Source organism: Nerophis lumbriciformis, linkage group LG17 (assembly GCF_033978685.3).
Source record: "Nerophis lumbriciformis linkage group LG17, RoL_Nlum_v2.1, whole genome shotgun sequence".
Taxonomy (NCBI): Eukaryota; Metazoa; Chordata; class Actinopteri; order Syngnathiformes; family Syngnathidae; genus Nerophis; species Nerophis lumbriciformis.
In genome coordinates, this window is record NC_084564.2 from 37,374,032 (window position 1) to 37,394,505 (window position 20,474).

The 20,474-nt window shown below is 42.2% G+C and overlaps 1 protein-coding gene across 1 annotated transcript in view; it reads right to left on the reverse strand.

Annotated features, from left to right (window-relative positions):
- Positions 1 to 3,029: 3,029 nt before the first annotated feature.
- pih1d2 (PIH1 domain containing 2) overlaps positions 3,030 to 20,474 on the reverse strand; it is a 30,207-nt gene continuing 12,762 nt past the window's right edge. The window contains exons 3-5 of the mRNA XM_061973159.2: positions 16,929 to 17,171; positions 16,545 to 16,819; positions 3,030 to 4,244 (exon numbers count right to left, since the gene is read on the reverse strand). Coding sequence (XP_061829143.1) covers positions 4,110 to 4,244; positions 16,545 to 16,819; positions 16,929 to 17,171 — 653 coding nt within the window. The 3' untranslated portion in view covers positions 3,030 to 4,109. The remainder of the gene's footprint in view (positions 4,245 to 16,544; positions 16,820 to 16,928; positions 17,172 to 20,474) is intronic.

Genomic DNA, 20,474 nt, shown 5'->3' on the forward strand with positions numbered 1-20,474 from the left:
TGTTTCGGGTGATGGAGTCCCCTATGACTAAGGTGTGGTGCCCGGTAGACTGGGGTGTAGGACTAGCTAAAGAGCTAAATCTATTATGCGTCTCAACCGGTACACCGTAGCTTGTAGGCCGCTTAGGACTGCTACAGGCTGGGCTAGTTAGCTCGCTACAGCTAACGCTAGCAGATGTGTCCGCAACATCTAAAGTTACGAGATTACTCTGCTCTAACTGGCGGACACGGCCCTCTAGCAGAGCCAGCCTCTCCGTGAGTAAGGTGCAAGACGCGCAGGAAGCCATACTCACGGTGTTTTCTGTCACCGAGTGAAGTTCCTGCTGTCTTCCGAGAAGTCCTGGTCACGGTGTGCAGGAGTAGACTCCTTCTGACCGGCGCCCGGCGACGCCTTTCTCCGCGCTAGCTTCGTTAGCTTAGCAGCTAGCTGCTAGCTAGCTGCGGGAGGGGTGGAGAGACAGAGATCGGGTGATTTGCAAGTTAAATAGTACTACTAAATATGTTGAGAAAGTAATAAAGAAAGCTGCAGAACAATTTAAAAGCACACAAATAGAACGATACTTAGCTTTTTCGAAACAGCGAGCAGTCAGCGAGCAGTCACGCAAGAAGAAGCTTATCGACTACGGCGTCGACACGGACTACAATGGCGGGTGTGCGCACACTTTCAGGACTTATGCAGATCCCAAATACAGATCAGCAGGTACCAGAAGGTAAGAAAAGTTTCTTTTGCATAATATTGCGACACAAAACGCCAGATAATGTCTTACCTTATACACACCCCTGTTACGGCTCAGACTCCTGCCAACGCCGCTCATCCGTCTGTGCGCTCCAGTGAGAGCACCTCGGGACACGCCCACGGCCGCGCACATCCAGGGACGCGCCGCGCACGTGTCCGCCCTGCAGCATCCGCCAGCTGCAATCATTCACCGGCAATCAGTGCACCTGCCTGTGAAGATCAAGCTGCCTTCTTAAGCCTGGACAACCTGCCATCGCACGCCGGAGTATAGTCTTCTGTTGGCGTATAGTAAGCGATCATCCTGCTCTCTCTGTCTGGTTTCCCTTCCGTGTTTCATTGTCGTGTCATCCTACCGCAGACCTTCGTTCCCGTGTTGGACGTTGCTGTGTGTCTCGTCATTCCTCGTCGTCGTTCCCCTGCTTCTCGGACTGCCCCCTTGGATCTCGACCTCCCGCTTGGACACGGATCGCTCTCTTCCTCTGGACTTCCTCTTCTCTCGTTCAACACTTGGTAACACACACTTCAGCTAAATTCTACACATAGTCTTACACCATACACACTAGAGATGCGCGGTTTGCGGACACAACCGCGGAGTCCGCGGATAATCCGCGGGTCGGGCGGGTGAAATTTAAAAAAATTAGATTTTAAATAGATGCGGGCGGGTTGCGGTTAAACCAATTCGGAAATACATATGTTATTGTATAATTTAAGTTTGTGCGCGTGATTGACAGCCTAAGGCTTATGAGGCACATTTTTTATTTATTTTTTTATTTCAACTTAAAAACGTATGAGCCTATGCCTAGAACATAGGCTATGTGTTTATCTTTATTTTCTTGCCTGTCGTTGACAATGGAGATTGTCTGATATTTTGTCATGGCTGCAGATCAATCAATAAAGGTTCATCTTTGTCGCGAAATTGTTCACTGCTTCACTGTGCACCCCGCCCTCGTCCCTATTTGACCATTATAAAGTTAACAAGTTAACATTCATTGAAATAAATTCAGAAATTTTTTTTTACCTAACGAAAATATAGGCCTAGTCTTTCTAAAACATTTTTTCAACTTCTTAAAAGCCTCGTTCTGCTTGCTGCAACTGCGCACACAAAGTGTGAGGAACGCACTCCTGATCTGAGGGCATTGGCAACAATAGTCAACACTTTCTTAATGGAAATGACAATATTATAATAATGATAAATATTATTATCACGCATTAATATCTCTTAGCCACGAATGCGTGGCCAAGAGATATTAATTCGTGTGTGATGATACCGGGTAGAAGGAGACGGCACTGAGACAGGGAGAGCGTTTAGCCTGGGGCGTATTTATTCAAAAGGGAATTATAAATATCTCTATATAAATATATATATATATATATATATATATATATATATATATATATATATATATATATATATATATATAATTCATACAATATATTATCCAATATATTATATGATATTATACTATATATATATATATATATATATATATATATATATATATATATATATATATATATATATATATATATATATATATATTAGATGTGTATGTAACCAAACAGGAAATGGGTGTCAGACTATGTGTGGAATTTAACTGGAGGGTTTTACCGTAAGTGTTGGAGGTGCGTGTTGAGAGGAGCGGTGCTGTCAGACAAGGGCGAGGAAGGCAGGGTTTGTCCAGGGGCGCCGCTAGGGATTTTGGGCCCCATGAAAAGAATCTTTACATGTCCCCCAACACAGTGTCATTATTTTTTCTGTATTATAATTTCATCATCATTAGGGGCCTCTCTGGGCCCCCCTCCATCATGGGCCCCTAGAATCTGTCTCCTTTACCCCCCCCCTTTTCGGTGCCCCTGAGGGGCGGAAGCGTGGTTGGGAGGCAGGAGGAGGATCTCTGGTGGCGGTTGTTGAAGTAGTTGTCCCTCTCATCAGTGCCGGGTGTGTTGATTGAAGATGGAACGCAACTGCCTGCAGCAGATGGAGTGACGCGAGCGCGCTTGGAGGTGCGCTCAGCGCGGCTCCCAGATGATTGCGCACTGGTGTGCGTCTGGGCCGTGACAGCGTGGCACGCATTGAATGTCTCTGCAGCATTGGATCAGTCTCCTTTCTTTAACAGGCAAAAGCTTTATAACCTCACTAATGCCTTGCATCGTCTATATTAGATATATAACAACGGGCGGGTGCGGTTTTGATAAAATGTTGGTTTGGGTGGATGCGGATGGTTGACGACTTTTGTGATGCGGTTGCGGATGAAATAATTGCCTATCCGCGCATCTCTAATACACACTCTTGGATTTTTGACACACACCATTGTCAATACGTGGACTATGGGTTGTTTTGTTTTCCCGGAATGCAAAGGAAAGTTGGCGCGGGCATGGCGTGAATGTAAGTACATGATTTATTTATAACACTAACAAACTACAAAAAAGGAAGCAAACAAAAGGCGGAGAACAAACTTGACTAATGAAAACAAAAGACTAGCACAAAGGCAATTAACTATGAACACGAAACAAAAACACTTACTGTGGCATGGCATGAAGCATGAACTATGGTAAACAGGAATATCATGGGTAGCAGTAGATGGATAATGTCACCATGACGAACAACAGAAACAGACCGGCTTAAATAGCAGTGACATGATCAGTGAAAACAGGTGCGTGACTCAAAACGTGAAACAATTGCGTGACATGACAGGTTGCTATGGTGACAAAACAAACAAAAGTGCACAAAGAGTCCAAAAACAAAACCGAACATGACTCAAACAAAACATGATCACACAGACATGACAACCATTCTATAGTTTATTTGTATTGTTTGATTATTATATATATATGGTTAATATATATAATAAATCATTGAACATTCCCGCCCTCTGGTGTCAGTTGCCGTCACCTTCCCCTGTTAAACCATAACACCATAATAATACTCCTATGTTGAAGCACAGTGCAATCCATGTAGCTTCATAGCTCACCAAAGTCGTACTAAAACATTTTGATAGATTTTTGAGCGCCGTGTGTAATGTTCTATATTTTCAATGGAACATATAAAATGTTGGTGTTTACTTGAGTCATATTTGCAGTCTACACTTATCTCTTATGTGTGACTGCCATCTACTGGTCACACTTATCATTCCACCATGTACCAAATAAAATAGCTTCGAGGTCGGTCAGCACAACCAAAAATATTCCGCACGGGGTTATAAGGCGCACTGTTGAGTTTTGAAAAAATGAAAGGATTCTAAGTGCGCCTTATAGTCAGAGAATGAATTAAATAAAGCCATGACGTTATTTAGCTACTTCCAGCAACCTTTTAGGACACCCAAAAGCTACTTTCCTTACTGAGGAGTAGAATAGTTGGCAGCAAACGAGACGCGTCACAGAATATCCGCCGTCACAGTCAGCCTTCGACTCTTCTTGTTGAAGATGGCCACCGCACTGTTTTCATTGACGGCTTTTGGAAAGTCCAGAAGCAAATAGTAGACATCCTCCACCTCCAACAAGACGTCGTCCTGTGTAGAAAAAGACATGCAAAAACATAACTTGCTGATCGTGTTTTTTAGCATCCATTTTAGGGATGTCCCGATCCGATATTTGGATCGGATCGGCTGCCGATATTTGCCAAAAATTGCGTATCGGCAAGGCATGGGAAAATGCCGATCCAGATCCAGTTTAAAAAAAAACTCCGGTCCGTGTTTTCCAACGCACCGATTTAAATAATACATTCCACTTTTCTGCTGCTCCGTAATTTCCGTTCCGCCTTTTCCAGCACACCTTCAACACATTCACAATTCTCACGCAGTTGCTTTTAGCTGCTGGCATTACACGACAGACTCTTCTCACTCTTTCCTGTGTCTCCCTCTCACAGACAGCAAGTGCACCTTCTTACACACGTCACATACTGTCACGTCATTCGTCACATACGTATACGTCCTCCCCGAGCAGAGAGGTAGCAGCATGGCTAACGTTAGCTGTGATGCTAGCGCAGCCGTGCGAGCAACGCTCCCTCTAAGGTGCTCGCCTGTGCAATTGCGCACTGTTTAAGCGTCCTCTGCGCATAGCAAATCTATGCCACGCACAAAATCAAATAAAAAAATAAGCGCATAACAATTTTCGACACACGGACACGACAGAGACAACAGTTTTCGTCATCATTGTTCTAATATTGTGACGTCTGTCAAGACGCTTATCTCCATTCGGTGCCACACGCCCACACCATCAAAATGCAGAGGCAAAAATTTCCACATCAACACCGTATGAAAAAATTAGTGATTTTTTTAGTTGTGATTTCCTTCTCTGCATGAAAGTTTAAAAGTAGCATATATTAATGCAGTATGAAGAAGAATGTTTTAATGTAGACATGCAAACCTTGAAAGAACATTTTGAAAATCAAGACTACATTTCCTGCAAATGGGTGCATTTCTACCCTATATTTTAACTTTAGATTTATTCTCATATCAAACTCTTTTGGCTGTCTTTTTGACACTTACATCCGGCGCCCCCCTCCACACCCTGGATTATAAATAATGTAAATAATTCAATGTGATTATCTTGTCTGATGACTGTATTATGATGATAGTATATATCTGATAGTATATATCTGTATCATGAATCAATTTAAGTGGACCCCGACTTAAACAAGTTGAAAAACTTATTGGGGTGTTACCATTTAGTGGTCAATTGTACGGAATATGTACTTCACTGCAACCTACTAATAAAAGTCTCAATCAATCAATCAAAACACATAGAATCATCATACTGCTGTGATTATATGCATCAAGTGTTCATTCAAGGCTAAGGCAAAATATCGAGATATATATCGTGTATCGCAATATGGCCTTAAAATATCGCAATATTAAAAAAAGGCCATATCGCCCAGCCCTAGTTCAATGATGCCATTTCTGTTTGTCATGTATAATTGTGTCTATTTTGTGTTTATCCTTGAATAAACAGGTCAGTTTCTTGTTACCAACCATTGTGTATTATTCAAACTCCCCTAATTCAGCTGGCTAGTTGTTATCAAGAGTACTAAAACCCTTTTCAACATGATTCTGACAACTAAGTAGGCTAAATAACTTGAAACTTTAATACACGCTCGGATAGGCCAGTATCGGTCAGTATCGGTATCGGTCAGTATCGGTATCGGATCGGAAATGCAAAAACAATATCGGTATCGGATCGGAAGTGCAAAAACCTGGATCGGGACATCCCTAATCCATTTGGTGTTTGTGGCGCCTCCTGACGTGTGGTTAAAATTATTTGGAAGATACTGTATGCATGTGATGAATGTATTATAGAGGTAGTTTAAATTGTAATATTATTAGTACAATGATCAATGACCCGAACACCCTTGTATGGTGTTCGGGTCTGTGGGACCCGTTTTCATTTTTTATTAAAAGAAAAATGATACAATTAATAAATTTTTCAAACTGAGACTCACTGACTTTGGCTCATTTTCTGTGAAGAACATATATCAGAATACATATTTAATGACCACACACCATACACCCTCCCTACACATTTATATTACATATAAGATGCCCAGGTCCACTGGCTAATAGAAGTGTGGAAAACCACACACACACAGCAGGCCTATACAGGAGGAGGACGACAGAGTGTAGGTACACAGAACATCAGAGGGTGAAATGTGCGAGTGGTTAGAGTGTCCGCCCTGAGATCGGTAGGTTGTGAGTTCAAATCCCGGCCGAGTCACACCAAAGACTATAAAAATGGGAGCCATTACCTCCCTGCTTGGCACTCAGCATCAAGGGTTGGAATTGGGGGTTAAATCACCAAAAATGATTCCCGGGCGCGGCCACCGCTGCTGCCCACTGCTCCCCTCACCTCCCAGGGGGTGATCAAGGGTGATGGGTCAAATGCAGAGAATAATCTCGCCACACCTAGTGTGTGTGTGACAATCATTGGTACTTTAACTTTACTTTAAAATGAGAGCAGACAGTGTTGACAAACAATGTTGCAACCTTGTGTGGGATGCAGAAACTGGCAGAGAAATTTTCCGTGCAACATTCATATTGTTGTTACTCAGCCAGCTAGTTACCTTATCCCAGGGGTCGGCAACCCGCGGCTCCGGAGCCGCATGCGGCTCTTTGATCACTCTGATGCGGCTCAGCAGCTTACTTGCTGAACCCCCCAATTTTCCCGTGAGACTTCCGGATTTCAGTGCCTCTCGCAGAAAACTCCCGGGATTAATATTCCCCAATTTTCACCCTTATGGCTATAACAAGGGCGTGCCATGATGGTACAACATTTGGTGCCCTCTACAATCTGTATTAACAGCGTGCCAGCCCAACACTTGTTATACAATATACATCTTCTGCTTGCACACGTACGTGACAGCAAGGCATACTTGGTCAACAGCCACACAGGTTACACTGACGGTGACCATATAAAACAACTTTAACACTCTTACTAATAATGCGCCACACTTTGAACCAAAACCAAACAAGAATGACAAACACATTTCGGGAGAACATCTGCAACTTAACACAACATAAACACAACAGAACAAACACCCAGAATCCCATGCAGCCCTGACTCTTCCGGGCTACATTATACACCCCTGCTACCACCATTCCCGGAAGAGTTAGGGCTGCATGGGATTCTGGGTATTTGTCCTGTTGTGTTTATGTTGTGTTACGGTGCAGATGTTCTCCCGAAATTTGTTTGTCATTCTTGTTTGGTGTGGGTTCACAGTGTGGCGCATTATTAGTAAGAGTGTTAAAGTTTTTTTTTTTATACAGCCACCGTCAGTGTGAGCTGTGTGGTTGTTGACCAAGTATGCCTTGCTGTCACCTACGTGAGCAAGCGGAAGCCCCATACAACGTGTGGCTGATCAGGCACGCAGGTTGTAGTGGATGCTATATGCTGTACCATCATGGCACGCATGACGCTGTCAAGCGGCATTCATATAAAACCCGCGTGCCGCACCAGCTTTCAAATTCCACATAAAGGTGTGGGCAGCGTGTCTGAGACCCCTGGTTTATACATAGCACAAAGCAACAAAAAAAGAATTGTATGCAGTGTTATTTCATTTAAAATTTCAAAAAAATTTTGCGGCTCCCATTGTTTTCTATAATTTGTGAAACTGGTGAAAATGGCTCTTTGACTGGTAAAGGTTGCCGACTCCTGCCTTATCCCAATAAACATCTGTTCAGTATTTTAACATAAAAGTGTTTGATTGTGAGGCATTAAAAGCCACAAAATGCAAGGGGTCCATCAGACCCACAAACGCTGGCTGAGTAACAACAATATGAACGTTGCACAAGGGTCAATCAGTTTGACTTAAGTCCAATCAGTTTGTGCAAACAAATGTCAAACTATGGAATATGGCAGTCAGATGATTGCTGTTTTTGTTGTCAGGAGTCTGAATCCACCCTGCATTTGTTTTGGTGTTGTCATATTGTGTCCTTTGTTTTGGGTGGAAGTTGAAAAAATGTGTTTAAGGATTGGTTTGTTTATGAAGCTTGATGTGGTTTCTGTTACTTTAGGAGAGTTCATTGACAGTCATGATTTAGTTTTATAGTGCTCGGTGAAAGGTTTATTTTTAAGGCCACAAATAGATATTCACTTAGTATTACTTTCTTTAAAACATTTATTCAGTATTTTTTTAAATATAGAAAGTAGAGATGTCCGGCTGATAAATGCTTTAAAATGTAATATCGGAAATTATCGGTATCGGTTTCAAAAAGTAAAATTTATGACCTATTAAAATGCCGGTGTGTACACGGACGTAGGGAGAAGTACAGAGCGCCAATAAACCTTAAAGGCACTGCCTTTGCGTGCCGGCCCAATCATATAATATCTACAGCTTTTCACACACAAGTGAATGCAAGTCATACTTGGTCAACAGCCATACAGGTCACACTGAGGGTGGCCGTATAAACAACCTTAACTGTTGCAAATATGCGCCACACTGTGAACCCACACCAAACAAGAATGACAAACACATTTCGGGAGAACATCCGCACCATAACACAACATAAACATCCATCCATCCATCCATTTTCTACCACTTATCCCTTTCGGGGTCGCGGGGGGTGCTGGAGCCTATCTCAGCTGCAATCGGGCGGAAGGCGGGGTACACCCTGGACAAGTCGCCACCTCATCACAGGGCCAACACAGATAGACAGACAACATTCCCACTCACATTCACACACTAGGGCCAATTTAGTGTTGCCAATCAACTTATCCCCAGGTGCATGTCTTTGGAGGTGGGAGAAAGCCGGAGTACCCACCACCGTGCTGCCCTATATAAATCAATACAATTTCTAAAAATGTTTCCTTTAGAGCGATACAACCCTCCTCCTCCGACAAATGATCAATTACTGTTATTGGATTTACCACCTCATTGTCTCTACTGTTGTCATAAATTGTAAGAACTAAAGGCCTGATTTACTAAAGGTTGGAGTTTACTGAAACATGTGCAAACTTGATAGCGCACGCAAAAGTAATCTACTATTGCATTGGATTGTGTCTCTTAAATGAGCAAAATAGCGAGTGCACTCCATATAACTTGTTAGTCTTTTGCCTGTGTAAATGGTAAATGGGTTATACTTGTACAACCCATTTAGGGTACCTTCAAGGTACTCAAAGCGCTTTGACACTATTTCCACATTCATCCATTCACACACACATTCACACACTGATGGCGGGAGCTGCCATGCAAGGCCCTAAGCATGACCCATCAAGAGCAAGGGTGAAGTGTCTTGCTCAAGGACACCATGGACGTGACGAGGTTGGTAGAAGGTGGGGATCGAACCAGGAACCCTCAAGTTGCTGGCACGGCCGCTCTCCCAACCGCACCACACCGCCCCGTGTCCCATTCCCAATGTTAAATGTTAAAGTAAGATCCTGATTGGATAAACAAGCAAAAAACATCGCTTCCACATAAACACAACAGAACAAATACCCAGAACCCCTTGCAGCAGTAACTCTTCCGGGACGCTACAATATACACCCCCCCCCCCCCCCCCCCCACCTCAACCCCGCCCCCCCAACCCCCAATGCTCTCTCAGGGAGAGCATGTCCCAAATTCCAAGCTGCTGTTTTGAGGCATGTAAAAAAAAAAAAATGCACTTTGTGACTTCAATAATAAATGTTGGCATTTTTTTCCATAACTTGAGTTGATTTATTTTGGAAAACCTTGTTACATTGTTTAATGCATCCAGCGGGGCATCACAACAAAATTAGGCATAATAATGTGTTAATTCCACGACTGTATATATCGGTATCGGTTGATATCGGAATCGGTAATTAAGAGTTGAACAATATCGGATATCGGCAAAAAAGCCATTATCGGACATCTCTAAGTACAACCCATAAGTGTTGCACATTATTAATAAATGATTTCATAAAACTACTGTGGTTGATTGTTTTGCAATGTTTTATACAATATTTATTATCGACAAGTTCGTTTTTCTTTTTAAAAGGCAAGTTATATGTTAAAATGGGGACCAAGCATAAAATAAATTGATTTTAATTCATTTCAATGAGAGACGTTTTGAGTTAAAAGCTCCGTCACAGAACCAATGGAGATGTAATTTGAGGTAGCGAAGTGAATTATTAAGTTAAAGTTAAAGTACCAATGATTGTCACACACACACTAGGTGTGGCGAAATTATCCTCTGCACCCCCTGGGAGGTGAGGGGAGCAGTGAGCAGCAGCGGTGGCCGCGCCCGCGAGTCATTTTTGGTGATTTAACCCCCCAATTCCAACCCTCGATTTCTGAGTGCCAAGCAGGGAGGTTGTCAGAAAAATAGTATGTAAATTATCAAAAAAAACTTTCCGTTCTCGGAGTTCCCAGTGAACAGATGAAAGCTGTCTTTGTTGCACTTCCGCTGTGTACGAGACGGGAGGGTTTATCTATTGTCATGCAAGACCTGCCCAAGCTCGATCCAGGACTAGCCCAAGCCCGAGGCATCTTTTTCTTTTTAGTTAATGGGACCAAAAACAAGCGCTGTTTACATACCTCCCATTCCTTTAGAAACAGCTCTTGTTGTGTAAACAGGGAATATCCAAATAAAGGAGGAGACGTAAACCTTTTTTCGTCAGAGCGTGCTGGAAACTGTGCAAGAGTACAGACCAGACGTTTCTCCTCAAAATTGAGCCAAATTGAATTATTGTCTCTGTTTGATTCTTTGCTTCTTGTCCTGTTTAATAGATGTCATCAGTGTTTGAACCTGACAGAGGTAATGGGTCCCATTTTTACAGTCTTTGGTATGACTCGGCCGGGGTTTGAACTCACAACCTACCGATCTCAGGGCGGACACTCTAACCACATATTTATATAGCGCTTTTTCTCTAGTGACTCAAAGCGCTTTTACATAGTGAAACCCAATATCTTAGTTATATTTAAAGGGGAACATTATCACCAGACCTATGTAAGCGTCAATATATACCTTGATGTTGCAGAAAAAAGACCTTTTTTTTTTTTTAACCGATTTCCGAACTCTAAATGGGTGAATTTTGGCGAATTAAACGCCTTTCTATTATTCGCTCTCTCAAACACCGAATCAAATCAGCTCTGTTATTTTCCGTTTTTTCGACTGTTTTCCGTACCTTGGAGACATCATGCCTCGTCGGTGTGTTGTCGGAGGGTGTAACAACACGAACAGGGACGGATTCAAGTTGCACCAGTGGCCCAAAGATGCGAAAGTGGCAAGAAATTGGACGACATTTGTTGAAAATACGAGGGTGTGGGGAAAGCCGACGAAAATGGTCAGTCGTTTGTTCCGCACACTTTACCGACGAAAGCTATGCTACGACAGAGATGGCAAGAATGTGTGGATATCCTGCGACACTCAAAGCAGATGCATTTCCAACGATAAAGTCAAAGAAATCTGCCGCCAGACCCCCATTGAATCTGCCGGAGTGTGTGAGCTATTCAGGGACAAAGGACCTCGGTAGCACGGCAAGCAATGGCGGCAGTTTGTTCCCGCAGACGAGCGAGCTAAACCCCCTGGATGTCTTGGCTCACACCGTCCCTTATGCCACCGAAGATGATCAAGAGAAGAATATCGACCCTAGCTTCCCTGGCCTGCTGACATCAACTCCAAAACTGGACAGATCAGCTTTCAGGAAAAGAGAGCGGATGAGGGTATGTCTACAGAATATATTAATTGATGAAAACTTTATTCATTACTGTCACACCGCGGTGAGGGAAGTCTTGTCTTGGGTTTTTTCTGTCTTGTGATTTGCATGTTTTAGTTTGAAAAGTAACGCTCCTCGTTTCAGGTCACTTGCCCTTCCTTTTGTGTCATCAGTCTGACGTCATCCCGGTTCCCTGATTGTTTCCACCTGTTCCCTATTACCCTCATGTGTCTTATAAGCCCACTCCTCCCTTTGTTCTGTGCCAGATTGTCTCGTTTTATTCGTGCTCTCTAGCATCCATGTCCATGTCCATGCCTTGCCTTGTCTTTTGCTTATGTTCCTTGATCCTGAATTCCTTCTTGCTATTTTGAGTTTTCCTTTCTTCCTCCTCAGCAGAGTGAATTTTTGTTATTTAGTTAATTCAGCCGAAGTGGTGAGTTATCAGTTATTTTTCATTTCTTTCCTCAAATTTTTGAGTGACAATTTTTGTTATACTTTATTAGATTAGTTAGTGTAGAATTTTTCATAGCTGTTGTTTCTTCCTCCTGTTCAGGGCCGGCCCGTGGCATAGGCCGTATAGGCAAATGCTAAGGGCGCCGTCCATCAGGGGGCGCCACGCCAGTGCCACAAATGTTGGAGAAAAAAGAAAAAAAAAGTTGGTACTATTATTTCTAAATACAAAAAATAATCCCACGTTAATTAAAATGCAAAGTAAAGCCTATATAATAACAGCACGGTGCGCCCTCTCCCTTCCCGTATCATGACTCTTTTTGGACATCACCACATCAAAAAATCAACACAAGATGTCAAAACGGCCAAAACTGCCAGGTGCCCAGGGAAGAAAAAAGAGAAAAGAAGAGGAGGAGAAACGAGAAAAAGACAAGAGGTAGCAGGTAGGTAACGTTAGCCTACATGAAATTATTTGTCTGTTACAGAATGTGATAGTAACCTGGCTTTTAGCATTAAGCTAATGTTACATGATTCGGCAATTGCTAATCAATAAATAGCTAGTTCTGTTTTAACGTCGGGTTAATATTGTGGAGGGGGCTAAATTGTTATGGAAAATAATAATGTAACGTTAGGTAATTACAGTACTCCCACCTTACATTCCTCAGGGACATTTGTATTAGATCTTTTAAGCAGGTGTTATTTGTTTACATTGTTATTGCCTTCTGGTTAGCTAATGTTTGCCCTGCAGGTAATAGTCACTTTTCCACCCCTTTATATATTAGGTATAGTTGTAAGCCTAGTTGTTAAAGTGCACATCATTAATGTAAATTAAGCAATATGTATGTAAAAAATATTGTATTTCATATATTAATTTTTTATTTTTTGCATTCATTTATTTATTCATATTTTTTTTATCTTGTTACCTATTCTGATTGTTAATTTGCTTTCTTTAAGTAAAAAAAAAGGTCAAAGACAAAGCTATTCGGTTTCTTGTGCGTATATACACTTCACTGCCGATGTGGGGGGGCGCCACCTAAAATCTTGCCTAGGGCGCCAGATTGGTTAGGGCCGGGCCTGCTCCTGTTGGAGCGTTTTTTGTTAATACATTTTATAGCATATACGGCGCCAATTATAGTTCGTCTTTGTTTTTGTGTTTTCCTCCGTTTCGGAGTGATTTTCGGTTGTTCCTATTTTTTTGGAACCTTTTTTCGCCGATTAGTTTTTTTTGGTTAAATAGATATGTTAATTCCTTGACTTTGGAGGTGAAAGGAAGCTGTCAAAATAAAAGCCTGTCAAAGTTCCCTACTCTGCATCTGAGTCCTATCCTTTTTACCAAGCCTGACAATTACTCGCGGTTTTACGTAAATTATTATACATAAACTGTGTTTACCTATAATTTAGCTTAAAAACATTACAACACTTAAAAACAAACACATACCAATCGTTGGTTAGAAGGCGATCGCCGAATTCGTCCTCGCTTTCTCCCGTGTCGCTGGCTGTCGTGTCGTTTTCGTCGGTTTCGCTTGCATACGGTTCAAACCGATAATGGCTCAATAGCTTCAGTTTCTTCTTCAATTTCGCTTAAGCCATACTTGCCAACCCTCCCGAATTTTCCGGGAGACTCCCGAAATTCAGCGCCTCTCCTGAAAACCTCCCGGGACAAATATTGTCCCGAAAATCTCCCGATTTTCAGCCGGGGCTGGAGGCCACGCCCCCTCCAGCTCCATGCGGACCTGAGTGAGGACAGCCTTTTTTCATGACGGGAGGACAACAGGGTGACAAGAACTAAATCATCCAGTCTAGAGATAAATTGTATTATTATGTTTATCTTACCTAAAAATAAATATATTTATTAATTAAAAAAAAAAGAAAAACTAAATACATTTTTACTATATTTTGCTAAAAACATCAAAATTAATTGTATTTTTATTTGTATTTTTTCTGACTCCTTATTACATCCAGGCATTAGAATTATACATTAAAATAAACATATTTGAAATAATTAATTTAAAATTATCATAATAATTCATTTAAAATGACCATATTTAATTATTAAAATAATTGCTTGTTTATCAACAACTTTAGCATTTTATTCATTACATTTTGAAGCTCTCAGAAGCCAAGTTATGTTATATTCCTTACGATTTATTTATGCAAGTTTGAAGTATCAATTATCTAAACACAGTTTTGTTTGCATATTTTCAGGATATATATATATATATTAGAGATGCGCGGTTTGCGGACACAACCGCGGAGTCCGCGGATTATCCGCGGATCGGGCGGATGAAATTTAAAAAAATACGATTTTATCCGCTCGCGGGTCGGGTCGGGCGGATTAATTAGATTTTTTTTTTTTTTTTTGCGGGTGGCAGTTAAACCAATTGGGAAATATATATACATAGTTAAATGTTGTTACCCACATACGAAAAACGAGCAGGCACCTGCTGCATATGCCACAACAGAAGAAAAAAAAAAAAAGAGATGGACACTTTTACGGAGCGGAGGGACGCCTCGCCGGGGTCCGGGACCGAGGCTCCTTCCCCCGAGAGGGCCCCACCGGGAGCCGTAGCTGAGGCGATCCGCGAGAAGGGCCCGACGCACGTCCAGGGTCACTACCGCGCCCACCGCACCGACACCCCGCCTCGTCCGCTTTCGCCGCGGCCGGCGTCACGCGTAGCAGGTAAGCAGCTTACCTGCCCGCCACCCCCGTGGCCGGGGGCTCGTAACATGGGTCACTCCGCGCGCTCCGCCCGCGTAGCTTACCTGCTTGCTCGCAAAATGATTGATTGCATTCAGACAGGTTAAAATGTTGCTAAAACCATCACTTTTCTATCAGTCACAGTGACTTTTCAAAACAAAAATATTACAGCAAAAATCATATGGGTTGATTGACATGTTTATTCTGTAAGCTAACTTCAATAGTTTGAAATTATTTTGACAGTTAATGCCAGTTATCCTGTCAACCTTTCACAAGACTTCAATTTGTTAATTGAAAGTATAAATAGTATAAACACTTTTAACAGTATGTCGTGCTGTGAAATACAGCCGACAGGATGGCGCACCAAACACAAAGCAAGGCCATGCTGCAGGAGAACAAAGGACTTCTTTCATTTCAGGTTTGTGATAAACCATCAAACTCATTCGTTAAAAGGACTCTATAGTAATATAAAGCGAATTTTTCTGGACATTATCATGCAAGAAAAGTTTATTTTTGCGATCGCGATCACCGCGTAATGATTTTTAAAGGTTGCATTACATTATTAACTGTCCCATGTGATCAGCCAGTGCGATTGGAAGTCCATGCTCAATTATTGCCTCCGTAAATAAAACTTCGGCATTTATCACATCCAAAGAATCTGTTTGGGCGACGAAAAACGTTGAAAGTTTTCCACTTGTATCGCTAGCAACGGCATTAGACTTGTGTTTTTTTTGTCCCAACGTGGTCTTTTACATCACTAATTCCTCCGTGTCCGATCGAAAAATCTTGTCTGCACAAGGTGCAATTCGCGTAGTTTTCACCCTTTTTTTTTTTTTTAATTAATATTAGATATATAACAACGGGCGGATGGCGGGCGGATGCAGTTATGATCAAACGTTACATCGGGTGGATGGCGGATGGTTGACGACTTTCTGCCGCGGTTGCGGATGAAATAAATTGCCTATCCGCGCATCTCTAATATATATATATATATATATATATATGTATGAAATACTTGACTTGGTGAATTCTAGCTGTCAATATACTCCTCCCCTCTTAACCACGCCCTCAACCACGCCCTGCCCCACCCCTGACCACGCCCCCACCCCCCACCTCCCGAAATCGGAGGTCTCAAGGTTGGCAAGTATGGCTTAAGCCGCTGAAATCCGAGTCTGAATCCGAGCTAATGTCGCTACCTTGCTGTTCTTTCCGCCATGTTTGTTTGTGTTGGCTTCACTATGTGACGTCACAGGAAAATGGACGGGTGTATATAACGATGGTTAAAATCAGGCACTTTGAAGCTTTTTTTTTAGGGATATTGCGTGATGGGTAAAATTTTGAAAAAAACTTCGAAAAATAAAATAAGCCACTGGGAACTGATTTTTAATGATTTTAACCCTTCTGAAATTGTGATAATGTTCCCCTTTAAACCAGTGTGGGTGGAACTGGGAGCAGGTGGGTAAAGTGGCAGTGACTAGGATGTCGGAAGCGGGGATCGTACCCGGAACCCTCCGAGCTACACCGCCCCCAGGTAGTGCTGTGTTTTGCAACCAACCTTGGACATCTTCAGCTGCCACTCTGACATGGAGTTAATCTTGGGCAGCTCCACCGTCAGCTCCAGCTTGCAGGGAAATCCCTCCGTGTCCGCCTTCACCTCCAGTCGGCACTCCGGCTTCTCGGGCCGCTGGAACGTGGTGGAGGAGATTACCTCGATCAGACCCTTTTTGCGCACCGCCGGCCCACGGACGACATCGGCCGGAAGCTCCGTGTCTTCTTTGTGCGCGCGCAGAGAAGAGATCTGCTGCAACAAAGACTCTGGGCTCTGAGTCGCTGTGAGAAAGAGAGGGCGGTGGGAAGTGAAGGATGAGCTGGAACAAAAAAAAAAAGGGCCCCGCGGCGGCTTGTCGGGTGCGCTGACTTATTATTACGGCGCTCTTACCCGTGTCTGGCTGTTTGTCCGTGTTCACCCGCTGCTGCTGGAAGCCGAGGCGTCGGTGCAAGTCCTCCGGGCCATTTCTGGGGGAAAAGCTAACTATGATGTACCGCTGTGATAGTTTGAGCCCATGCTGCTTCTGGACAAATCTCAGAGCCAGCAGGTACACCTGGTCCATCTCCTCCTTGTCTTTCTTGCATTTCTGCAGCACTTCGGTGTTGAATGCTATATCCAGCACCGTGGGACCGCCTGCAAAAAAAAAATGTAGATTTTGATTTGATCGTGACATATAGGCAGTGGTGGGCAGTGCCGGCCCAAGCCTCCATGGGGCCCTAAGCAAAATTTTATTTTGGGGCCCTCTATTTCTGCCAATAATATTGATTGTTGATCATTCACACACCTACTATAAACTCATTGCGGCTCTGGCAGTGTTGTTTACATTATCCTATTGTCAGCCTGGCATGTCTTTTTACAAATGACATGTCATTTATAAAGATATGGGGGTGGCCCAGTTAAAGTTAAAGTTAAAGTACCAATGGTTGTCACACACACACTAGGTGTGGCGAAATTATTCTCTGCATTTGACCCATCACCCTTGATCACCCCCTGGGAGGTGAGGGGAGCAGTGGGCAGCAGCGGTGGCTGCGCCCGGGAATCATTTTGGTGATTTAACCCCCAATTCCAACCCTTGATGCTGAGTGCCAAGCAGGGAGGTAATGGGTCCCATTTTTATAGTCTTTGGTATGACTCGGCCGGGATTTGAACTCCCAACCTACCGATCTCAGGACGGACACTCTAACCACTAGGCCACTGAGTAGGTCAAAGTTAAGAACATAAATAATACCAATGAATGAACGAATGATGTCCAGAGTGCCACATATGGTTCCTAATCTTAAAATGTAGAAAACATTCAGCTACAAGAGTGGCCTGGGGTTGAACAGTCCAAGTGATAAAGCTTTGTATTTACAGTAAAAGTGTCATCTTGTCTCATCAGTCTTGTACATATTAAGTCTTTAATTACTAGTTTATATTTTTAGTTAATTGTTCATATTTAATGTTTACTTTGTACAAAGAGAGCGCAGTCTACTGAAGTTAAATTCCATGTGTGTTAAACATAACTGGACAATAAAGCCGATTCTGATTCACGTTATTATTTTTGGTAACAAAAACCTGAAACAGCAATGTGCAAAAATGTTGACCTAAAATTGTGTTTTTGTACAATAATATATCTTTGATCATTTAGAAATCATCAGTCAGACTCGTACATGCAAAAAATAAAAAAATAAGAATTTTTTGTTAATTGCTTTTGGGGGTTCCCTGGTGGCCGCGGGGCCCTAAGCAAGCACTTAGTACGCTTATGCCTTGGGCCGGCTCTGGGGGTGGGCCAGCAAGGCCTTCTCTGAGGGCCTAACTCAGTGTTTTTCAACCTTTTTTTGAGCCGGGGCACATTTTTTGCGTTGAAAAAATCCAAAGGCAGACCACCAGCAGAAATCATTAAACTATGAAACTCGATATTGACAATAAAAAGTCATCGGATATTAATTTAAAGCATAACCAAGCATGCATCACTATAGCTCTTGTCTCAAAGTAGGTGTACTGTCACCACCTGTCACATCACGCCCTGACTTATTTGGACTTTTTTTTGCTGTTTTCCTGTGTGGAGTGTTTTAGTAATCTAATCTAAGTAAGATGAAATATCTCAAATAAGGGTGATATTTGCATATTTTCTGTCTGATAAGATCATTCTTCTCACTAAGCAGATTTTATGTTAGTGTTTTACTTGTTTTAAGGGTTTTGGTCCTACAAACCCGTTTCCATATGAGTTGGGAGATTGTGTTAGATGTAAATATAAACAGAATACAATGATTTGCAAATCCTTTTCAACCCAATGCACTACAAAGACAACATATTTGATGTTCAAACTCATAAACTTTGTTTTTTTTGCAAATAATAATTAAGTTAGAATGTCATGGCTGCAACACGTGCCAAAGTAGTTGGGAAAGGGCATGTTCACCACTGTGTTACATGGCCTTTTCTTTTAACAACACTCAATAAACGATTGGTAACTGAGGAAACTAATTGTTGAAGCTTTGAAAGTGGAATTATTTCCCATTCTTGTTTTATGTAGAGCTTCAGTCGTTCAACAGTCCGGGGGTCTCCGCTGTCGTATTTTACGCTTCATAATGCGCCACACATTTTCGATGGGAGACAGGTCTGGACTGCAGGCGGGCCAGGAAAGTACCCGCACTCTTTTTTTTTACAAAGCCACGCTGTTGTAACACGTGCTGAATGTGGCTTGGCATTGTCTGGCTGAAATAAGCAGGAGCACTTAGATGGCAGCATATGTTGTTCCAAAACCTGTATGTACCTTTCAGCATTAATGGTGCCTTCACAGATGTGTAAGTTACCCATGCCTTGGGCACTAATACACCCCCATACCATCACACATGCTGGCTTTTCAACTTTGCGTCGATAACAGTCTGGATGGTTCGCTTCCCCTTTGGTCCGGATGACACGATGTCGAATATTTCCAAAAACAATTTGAAATGTGGACTCGTCAGACCACAGAACACTTTTCCACTTTGCATGAGTCCATCTTAGATGATCTCGGGCCCAGAGAAGCCGGCGGTGTTTCTGGATGTTGTTGATAAATGGCTTTCGCTTTGCATAGTAGAGCTTTAACTTGCACTTACAGATGTAGCGACCAACTGTATTTAGTGACAGTGGTTTTCTGAAGTGTTCCTGAGCCCATGTGGTGATATCCTTTAGAGTGCCGTCTGAGAGATCGAAGGTCACGGTCATTCAATGTTGGTTTCCGGAAATGCCGCTTAAAAGTTAATGATTATTTGCAAAAAAAAATAAAAATGTTTATCAGTTTGAACATCAAATATGTTGTCTTTGTAGCATATTCAACTGAATATGGGTTGAAAAGGATTTGCAAATCATTGTATTCCGTTTATATTTACATCTAACACAATTTCCCAACTCATATGGAAACGGGGTTTGTAAATTATCTCAGTAAGATATTACAGCTTGTTGCTGAGATGTTATGACCTATATTGAGTAAAACATGCTTGAAACTAGAATATCAACTGTTGTGTCATCAACACTCACAAGTATAAAACTACTTCTTTAAAGTAATCATTTCTTATTTCAAGCATGAAAAAAAAAATCATGCTTTTGACACAATTGTGTCTCATAATTAAAACAGATGACAGCCAAATGGACTTTGCTGTTTTATTTTAAATAAAACAATAGAAAATATGTACTCATATAGTAGTACAGTTGGCACAGTACAGTAAACTGACAGTTAATATTTAAACATTTAACATTTATAACAATTTTGAACAGAAAAGGTTCATGCACATTCAGATAAATTCTTCAAAATTACAATAAAAAAAAAATTTGGCCGGGGGCCGGGTTGTATATATGTGCACTAATTGACTGAAAGAGCACGCACTTGGCGTGATTATGTCATGTTGTCGATGGAAAAATGCATCTTTAGACCATATGATTTGCCTGAGTGGCTAGGAGACCCCGAGAGTAACAAGC